The sequence below is a fragment of the Dufourea novaeangliae genome, unplaced genomic scaffold (assembly GCF_001272555.1).
Source record: "Dufourea novaeangliae isolate 0120121106 unplaced genomic scaffold, ASM127255v1 scaffold21, whole genome shotgun sequence".
Classification (NCBI taxonomy): domain Eukaryota; kingdom Metazoa; phylum Arthropoda; class Insecta; order Hymenoptera; family Halictidae; genus Dufourea; species Dufourea novaeangliae.
Genome location: NW_015373910.1, coordinates 2,252,027 through 2,262,595, shown reverse-complemented (window position 1 = coordinate 2,262,595; position 10,569 = coordinate 2,252,027). Strand labels below are relative to the sequence as shown.

Below are 10,569 nucleotides of genomic sequence, written 5' to 3'. Positions count from 1 at the left end.
CGAAGTGTCAATGAGAGGTAACTTTGCACAAGACGTTCGAAAAGAAAACAGAAAATTGTAGGAACAAGAAGAATAGAAAAGAAAGAGGAAGAAGAATTTTTCGAAAGAATCGCGTAAAATAAAGAAAGAAAATAGCACCTAGAAGGGAAAATAATATACAGTAAGGCAATTAAGTTCAGGTACTTCGGTGCATTCGAAGAAAGGAAACGAAAGGTCTAATATATATTTCGGGAAGTAATAACAGATAACGAAACAGAGAAGAGAAAGTTTGTCATAAAGAGAAATGTAGCAAGAAGAGCAAAGACTAGTTGCAGCAAAGTGCCTATAATCATAGTGTCGCGAGAGAAAGTGAGAAATAAGAGACAAAAGTATGCAAGGCAAGAAAAGCTTGAAAGCGTGGAAGAAAATATAGAACAGGTTTTGTTCGTTATAATTCTAGTCTGTAAAAATATTTTATGGCAAGTACCGCAAATTTTGAGATCGTAATACTGATAGGTATTTAAGAAATTGTATACATTTAAAAGTGAATACGAAATCATTGTTGTAATTTTGATAAGCAAAAGAAATTTACAAAGAAAAAGAGAAGGTCAGAAGAAAAAGTAGTACATAAAAATTAAAGAATTCGTAAACATTTTCGGAGTGGAAAGATGTATGTACAACGAAAGAGAGTAAAAAGAGAAATAAGATGTTTATAGCTAAAGAGAAAATAGGAGAAAGAAAATAAAAAAGAAATCAGGAAAATCACCAATCATGAGCTGAGAACAGAGTTTGTTTCACAATTTCATTGACTCCTGCCGATGCGACTGTACATGAAAATAACCAATAAAATCAATGAAATTGTGACGACAGTAAGAAAAAGAAGAACGAAGGGAAAAGAGGGCTATCACAGAGCGTTAAGTACGTGGAGAAGATTAAAACCGCTCTGATCAATCATTTTCCAATTCGAAACTCATACTACAACTTCGATGATAATCATTCCGAGCGATTCCTCGTGTAGATTAAATATATAGAGAAAACATTATAAACTTGCAGTTTTATCAAATACCGATCGAACATCGAGTTCATTTCCATTTTGCACTCTTCAGCATCAGGTTGATATCAGGTAACCACGATAGACATACCAAGATCATCGGTAATCAGCCTTCGAACATTTACACGATTAACAGAAAACGTTTTATATAAACTATAAATTACAAACAATTAAATGCTGATTACCGAGGAAAGGGGTTTTCGAAAGACCAAATTTTACGTAGCGTTCCGATGAATCGTAGAGAATTTCAGCTCGATCACGAGCGAATTGAATCATCCAATTGTCGTGGTCAATTATTTTTAAAGATAGCTTCGGCCGATCTTGAAGGATAAATCTTCTTTAGGGATCATTGTTATTTTGCCGATTATTTCTTGGCGATTCGATATCCAGAGAATGTGCCGCTCCACTCTATCTTTCCGGACTCAACGACAACCGTGAATTGTTCTCCAGCTTCGACTTCCTGCAGAATTAAGTTAGAGCCACCTCCCATACCAGTGGAGACAACCATCCGCCAATTCTCAGACTCGTTCTTTCGTTTTCGAAGAGTTAGCCTTAGGTCGTCGCTGCCATAACCAGCGAAGCTGAATTGATAGAGGCCCGGGCAATGGGTGGTGAAGATTCCCGTTTGAGCGACATAGCCGACGCCTTTGTTGACCAGTGTCGTGTCGAATGGCAATGGATATAGACCAGCGATATGCTGATGAACAAAACGATATATGTATATGCAAAAATGTGAATTTCTGCTCGATTGTTTGAATTTTAAGTCAATTTTAAATATCCTTCCGTGGTCACTCAGGTTTCAGATAACCCCAACAAAAGTTCAAGGCTTTATATCTCTCTATTTTATGTTTTATCTTGATAACATAAAAATTAAATAACTTGTAGTGAAAAAACTCATTTCTTAAGAACTTTCACTTTCGCGATTTTTTTGTTAATATGTTGACATTGAAATTTTTACAATAATACGACTGTTCCAAGTTCTGAAATACTAAACGTATGTTGCATATTTTTTTTAATCCAATAGAACGAATATTGTAAAAACGGCAACCGTTTCAAAATTGGAGTGGTCAATGGATCATGTATGACTATGATGGAATTCTCAAATGGTGTGACCACGGAGCGATATGAATATGCATTTATCAAGTTCGATCTATAAACCGACTGAATTGTTCTCAATTAACACTATGACGACCGACTAAATTCCTGAATAACTTTCACCAGTAGCCAACTATGTATTTCTACGAAGAATTAACAAAACTATAGTTTTGGCTACGTATGTAAAAAAATTCAACAACTTCGATTAACTGAAAAGTACCAATTAACACTGAGATGACGTCAGTGTCGTGTCAACGACCACTAACAATTGCTTTTCCCCTGACACTACCATGACGTCACCGGTCGTTGTAGTGTTAATAAGTAATGTTTTTAATTCGAAAATCAATTTAAAAAAAATGAACTTACACCGCCCTTAGGCTGGGTAGCAGAAAAAGCGACAACGCCAGCGCAATCAGCTGCCGTTCCCAATTTCAGAGAGCCGACGGTGGTGATACCGGATGATGGCGGATCTGGTACCGCTGCCTCCGCCAAAATGGCTGCTGTTAGTATCAGCGCCGTCCACACCACCCTGTAAACAAAATTCTTTCGTCAGACACAACACAAAAACGTTTCCACTAAAACAAAATTGTCTAAAGAAATTACTTATTCATAATGGTATCCACGAAACTGTATTCAAGTCTATCAATATTTTACGAAGAGGATCCTTAATTTACTCCTTCTACGTCCTGCTTCCATGCATTAAATGTGATTAATGATAAACCGTTTACGTGTCATAAAATGAACTCACTATACACTCTTATCGACTCGATTCTTGCTTATCACGTGATTCGATTGACGCGTATCATTGACCATTAATAGAAAGGAAAACTGAATGGATGGATGTAGATATGTAATGGCTACACTGTGGATATTTCTGCTTTACAATTTTGGACAGTAATATAGAAAAAACAAAATTGCACAGAAATTTCTTTTCTATATTATGAATTTTCATATGTTAATAATAATGCATAAGTAATTTTCTGTTTTACTGGAATCTTTATTTTGTTGCGTTTTGCAAGCCAGGAGACGCTATAAATGCATAAACATCTACAGTCTATAGTAATGGGTATAGATTTGTTCAGGTAATTCTATAGAAATGAAAAAAAGAAATTAAACTGCAAGAATGTAAAGGAATGATTGGAGCAAGTTACATTTTCTTGCTGGTAGATTGTAGTACGTTTGTAATTCAATTTTCTAGTAACGAGGAACGAAAGCGTGAATTCGTGATTTTTACGTCGCGCCGAATACGACCAGTCGAGCGAGCATAGTGACACAGTTAAGGCAGAAAAATAAATCGGTGACTCGTTCTTATGTAAGAGCCCCGGGTGGGCGTATGAGTATTTTTATAATTTCGTCTCGTTTATTTTTCCGTTTGAATCACGTTAAATCACCGGCCTGACCATTCCCGGCAAAGTTCAACCCGATTCGCGACTTTCACTGCTCAGGGCTACTCCGTCTGGTTCTCCTTCTACTTCGTCTTTTTTTTTCTCGCTCGTCACTTCATTCGCTCGATCTTTCTTTGTGCCAAAAAGCTTTCGCTTCCAAAGAGACTTGTCGCTGTTTATCACGGATTTTTCTTATTCAATGGTTCCGAAGTGAAATTTTCCAAAGAAACGAAAACGGACTTCTAAAAAGGCTACGAAAATTAAATCAATCAGCTTTTATTACTATTAATTGTTATAGCATGCGTTAACGTGTTTGGGTCCAGTGAAATAATAAGATTTTGTAGAAGAATAAATTTTTCGTAAATTTTTGAACACACATGAATTATATCTTGACTTATAATATAAGAAAATACATGAAAATGAGGTCTAATCCTAATATATCTGAAAGGTACGTACAAGTATAAATAATTCTAATAAAGTCGGGCAATCTATCTCTATGCATGATTTTTAATTTCGAGTTAATAGTTTTTATATTTTATGAAATAAATATATTTATTAATTAAACTTCATTAATTAGTGCGAATATAGTATCACTTTGATCCAATAAGTAGTTAACAGCATTTCGAAAAATTTTGTGTTCTTGACAAAACGGAAATCTCGTATAATAAAGAAAAAACATTCTTGTACTCAGATTTTATGACAATTATTTTCTTACTCGATTCGTTTTTGAATAATGTAAACTGGTATTCGCAGCTAACTGGTGCAATTATAAAAGCGTAATGTTTTCATAGTAATTTTAAGAAATATAAATTCCTTTTACACAAGTGCATGTATTCGTTACTGTTAACAGAAGTACTGCCAACAAAGTTAAAAATAATGTTCGCAGATAAAATGACGGAAAACCTTCTGGGTGTTATCCACGATTTAACATAAACTTAAAAATGCTTATCAACACGCGAACAAAAATTTCGAACACAAATTCAAATACTCAAACATATTTCGAGGGAAAAGTCCAAAACTTTAATAGATAAATCAATTAAACAAGTGATCGATATACCAATGATTAAAGTACTTCGTAAATAATATTAGTGGTAATATTAAAAATGTAATTATGAATTGTAACACAAAATTTCTACGATTCAGAATGCAGTGAAAGTTGGATATAAGCAAAAATGAATAGGGCGTGCGCGGGCACGTGTCTTCGTTACCATACATTATGCAGCAGACCCACCAGTATTTACGTACTGTATATGTATACCAGTGATCCATAGAAAGGAGTAAAAACTTTATTGCAACTAGTCTCGCTCTGTTAATCACATACCTCGCGCAACGAAAGCAAGAAAAAAGAAGCGTTTATTCTGTCGAAGCGTGATCAACCACGTCAATCGAGCTAAACTTTCTACTTTATAGCCGGAGAAAGTGTCTTATCGGTACACATTATTTTTAATTTTCTTCTGTTTCGCCGTCATTTGTTCGCCTTTCCAAGGAGAAAATGATACACCTCAATTGCCGTTTATATGCGATAGCTAGTCGTAATCACCTTTCACCAAATTTACGATTGTGTATTATGATAATATAAATTAATAGCTACCTTTATGAAACAGATTATGTTTATAAATTGTGTGATAGTGTGATAATTATTAACATACAGTAAAAACTCTTCATTGTTTATGAATGTAATAAATACACCAATGTACATTCTGTTAGCTTAGAACATTCTAGTTTCTATGAAATTAATTTTTATTTTCAGGTGAATTTAACCAAATATGAATGAAATAAATTGTCATTAGTGATAACTTTAGAAGCTTCAAAATGTTATTTTAAGTCTTTGAAGTTATAATTTTTGTAATGGTAATGCATAGATAACGGCATCTTCTTAGAAACGAGACTGAGAAATAAGATTTATGGTGATCGAGAGGCATTCGTTTCCATTTAATTAATAACCGTATCGATAATCCGATCTAAAGTTCAGAAATAAGCTACGCGTTAAGAATAACCGGTGTAATGTACTTTTAACCCCTGAGTCGCATTTCGTTGTGCAAGATAAAATCAGAAATCCTTTCACTTTCACGGGCTTCAAGGCGAGGATCTCACGTGCGACACGTTTCTGTCGCCCACGTTGAAAATAACGGTAATAATCGAGATAATTCATAGTTACAAAATATGTTCCGATAATAGAATTATTCATAAAAACGAATAACTGCAATCCTTAGTAAAAAAAATCATTCATTTACACATATCCTCATTATTTTTATACAAAACCAAGATAATTTTAACTGCGCAAGAAAATTAATAATTAATTAAGGTCACTTTAACGATCGATACATCAATTATTCATTTCTCCAGACAAGTTCAATCTCACAAGTAATTTCTAGATTCTTTTCTCAGAATATTTTCGTTCACGTGTTTATTTCAAGAACGAGGAGACACGGTATTTGTTTTTTAAACAAGGTGATATATCTGCTGATTATCGGGATTTCCATAGCAATTTTTGCTCGTTACATGGAGAAGACAAGGCCATTGTTGACGAAATCGATGCGGAAGATCGATGTTATGCTCGTAATTTTTATCGCTGTTCGCAGAAACAATCTTGGTTGGTTGGTTACGCAAAAACAATTTAGCCACTGGCAAAAATGGAAATACGTGAACTGGTGTCGTCGTTAGAAACGTGAATGAATAATTGGAAATGTAACGATCGTGTAGATCGCTCGATTATTTAAATAAGAACTCGATCTATCTACATTCGTTTTCTACTACGTCTACGAAATGTATGAGGCAGAAAACTTTTGGTCATCAAGATATATTTACCACAAACTAACTATTGAGATTAGCAGACATATAATTAGCAGATAATATTTCATAAGATTGCAGTTTCTTCAAGTGCAACTTAATTCTGAAGACTTACTTTTCAAAATAATCCCTCTATCTTAGACTATTTCAAGAAATAATTACTTTGAAGATAAGAGTGGTATTACGAGTACCGATGAGTAATTCACTATTGCGTTTGTAATAAAATTTGGAATTTAAAACGTGTTCCTGTTGTTTTGTTTTTCACAAATAACTTATAGTGTCGAAGAAAAATGATTGAAATTCGGGATACTTAAAGAATCAAATTAACGAACAATAGTAGATTATTCAGTGCCACGTCTAATCATTTCTTTTTGTTATCGAATTGAAGATTTGTAAAAACTTATTAGAAGTTTATAGGTGGGTAGACTGAAAATTTACTCGAAATACACTACGGATAGCTTCGTAAGAGCTGATAAGGAGACTTGATGCAACGATTTACATAAAATTCATGATTGCATTAGTGTTCGCCTTATGTAACATCTGCATCTTAACACGATATTCAGCGAGATCCACTTATCGTTGAATACAATTGAACGAGATAAAACGTTATAACGTGGCCTGAAAGGACTGCGACTGTTTCAATTTCAGAACGATCCTATTGAATATACTAAACAGGTTTTATTGAATATAATTAAGACATGAATACGTATTGAATATATTAAACATACTTGCAGAGGTAACAATTTTCATGCATTCTTTTATTCTTTGACAGTGGAACCTAATACATATATATCTGAGGAAACTGATTCGAACATGGAAAAATGTATCTTCAGAAATACCGATTATTCCTGTTTGCCTCGTATATAGTAAATATTCATGAGATCGTTATCGTTGTATTGCGTTATTGTGCTCGATGCAAGAAACCAAGACGTAATCGAAATTATGTCAATTGGCATATTTTTATTCAGACGCATTCGTTTCGATGAAGTTCAACCGGAGCGTCCGAATATTTGCAATTATTATTACCGTGATTTGCAATTGTTATTGCATGGGACGTGCGCTAGTGGACTGAAGTAAAGCCTTTTAATTGTAAACGTTGGAGTGATTGCGAAGGAAAATAAAAAGGAACGATTTAAAATTACTATTTGAAACACTTAATATTCGAAGATCTGGCACGAGGTTAATTACAGTATAAATCGATTATAATATGCTATTTATTCAAAAATATTTTAGTGTTAATAAATGTGGTTCATGAGCGTCACGATATTAAATTACTATGGTACTGTTTTTAAATTTCTTGGTGGCACGAGGAACTAAAATCAAAACAAAATTCTGCAAAATGTAGTATAATCAAAGAAAGTGGTCACATTTGATTGAGATATAATAAAATCAACATAAAGTTAGTAAATATTAGAATTTCTTGAAATTTGGTATTTCAAGAATCAACCACACAATAGAACTATACTCACACTAGAAACCAATACTTCTTACACAGGTATGTTAATTACACTAAAATCAGGGACAAATTCAAGCCACCTCAAAATTAAATCACATATACAAAATACAACGTGCAAACAGTTGAACCAATTCCGAAAATTAATCATTTCAAACAATACATGACAATAAACATTGACGTGCTTCTAACACAGGCGTCCTTAAATTAAAATCAAATTTCCGAAGAACACCCAAATATTCATCATTCCAAACGAATTACACATCACACAGCTCTACAGTTGAATAAAAATAAAATTAACAAGCTATTATTAAAAGTTCTTTAGAATCATTTACGATATTCAAAAAATAGTGGACTTTCAACATAGGAATGTTTAAAGTAAAATTAGGGATAAAAATTGAAGTCTCTCGAAATCCATTTGAAGGGACTCACATGATGGTAGAAAGTGGTGTGGCACTGACGGACTTCCTGACCGTGCTGGACAGCGGCAGCTGTTCGATGTTCCAGGTAAGTTAAACCAGGTGAAGTCGATGTATGCCTTTATATTACCTTGGACGCCCGAACTGCCTCGTCTTGACGCCACCTCCCAGTCCTCACCTCTTTCGTCGCGTTCCTTTCCTTTCCTCGTGTCAAGTGCTGCCCGCGAGACCACCCCACCACTTTGCCGTGCGTCAGTTAAGGACAGTCGAGTAGATAGCGGCTGTTGGATTACTGGTTGCCCTAGCCAGCTTCTGATACGGTGCTAAACGGAGGGCGGGAAATAGAAATCCGATGTTTCTGATACTAGCGCTGACTCTGATGAGAAACAACGCTGCCGAGAGAAATTCCAAAGAATTAAATGGTATTTGGATCGAAATGACACCTGGCAGTTTGCAGAGAATCATAGTTCTGGAGGAAGTGTCAGATGATATGTGTTTATCTCGATGAAAGCAGATATATTAAACCGGAAAGGCTAAATTTTTAGAAGCTAAATAATAGTGGGAATGTCCTTACAGAAAAAAATATATTATTTATTATAATTGGATTGAAGAAGTATTGTATTATTTAGAGTCTTTACAAACTTTCTTATATTTCTCCAAATTCAAAATGGATTGCTTTAAATGGTAGAATTTTGAATGTTGTAATCGCCTTCGGTTAGCTGTACTGATGAATAATTCAGTATTTTTTAATAGGACGATGGAATTTAAATTAAGAGTATTGTCTTGGTCTTATGATTGGTAAATATGAAAATAGCGAACACCTATGATTACGTTATAGAATAGGAGAAGCTAATAATTCTCTAGGAATGAATATTAAATTTATAAAAAGAATAGATCACTCATTAATCATAATTAATCATGGTTCTGTTAATAATTACAATCCATTGTCTAAAGCACCAGTGAATTCTTATAGACTTTTAAACATTTCAAAACAACTATAAAATATGATGAGAGATTTACTACATACTTAACATATATTTTGTAACATAACTTTCTTTTACAGTTGTTCTCTAATGATTAATTAATGTGCGTTTACCTTTAACTACATTCCCAGTGACTAAATGATAAAGTACTATTACATCGTGTAAATCGCAGAATTATTAGTTAACAATGTAAAAATCGCGGAAGTAATTGTCTAGTAAACGCAAATGCTTTTGTCGAATAGGTAATGAGCATATAAATTTTTGCTTCACGTCGAACCCAGTGTCATTTTCTCAGCGTTGCCAGTGACATTTAAATACGCTATCAAGCTGGTAATATTGTACGTACATATTATGCGTAATATCAGGAGTCTGCGGATACCTGGTGATTATTTAGAAAACGTATCCTCTAAACGCAGCGCGAATGGAAATGAATTTTCTCTTGCGGCATACAATGGCGTTGTTAGAATTGAACACGATGGTAACCAGGACATTGTGGAGTAATTAACGGTGCACACAGCGACTAATACAATCACTAATAGGATTTTTTAAAAGTAATTAATTAACTTCCATGCCAGTAGTTCCATTGTTTCTAGTAAATCAATTGTGCGATTCATCTTGAACACTCACATTTAGTTTCTTTTGAATCGCAAAATTGAAATCCTGTTATGCAATGTAATGGTATTACTGACTATACTTTCTATACTACTTTGAGTGATTTGTTCTTTTAACTGAATCTAATTGCATTCAAACATTTTCTTTATTCCGTGTAAAAAATAAATTCTGAGTGATTTGCTATTTTAATTAAATGTACGTTCATGCAAAAATAATAGGTTTAGTCGTAGATCAAAACAGAGCCCATTCTAAAATATTGATCCGTTCGAATAGCGAAAAATAACTTTCACTTTGACTTTCGGTTCCCGTTATCTCGATTATATCAACACGTTTCTCGGGTCCATATTGCATTCATTACATAGTTACACACCTTTTCTATAGTACACTTTCGAACACAATACGTAGACGAAATTAATTTCCAACAATGCATAATATAAAGTTTCTTCGGGTTATTTTTACTCAGAAAAGTGTACTTCATTATCGATAGAAAATTATAGCCTTCCTCTTCTGCAATAAACAGCAATATATCATTCAGTTATGCTAAGGAACAAGAAAATACTATTCTATAAAAAGAAAAAATTGATGACAATAAATAAAATACGTATATTTCTTTCAAATACTCAATTATTAATGACGATGAATGAAAACGTTTAAAACGTTGTAAATATATTTTTGTGATAGAACAATATAGAAATAGTTACAAATAGTTAATATTTTAGAAATGGAACGTGTAAGCGGCTAAACGGAACAGTACCACTCTGATATAATACTCCTCGATGGAAACATTTCGTTTCCTTTCAGA

The 10,569-nt window shown here is 33.7% G+C and overlaps 1 protein-coding gene across 1 annotated transcript; it reads right to left on the bottom strand.

The window, feature by feature from the left end:
- Window positions 1-594: 594 nt before the first annotated feature.
- On the bottom strand, window positions 595-8,311 carry LOC107194101. The gene is made up of 3 exons (XM_015583667.1): window positions 8,186-8,311; window positions 2,492-2,654; window positions 595-1,727 (listed from the first exon to the last, which is right to left on the bottom strand). Coding segments are annotated over exons 1-3 (498 nt in total). The 5' UTR covers window positions 8,188-8,311; the 3' UTR covers window positions 595-1,394.
- Window positions 8,312-10,569: the final 2,258 nt, after the last annotated feature.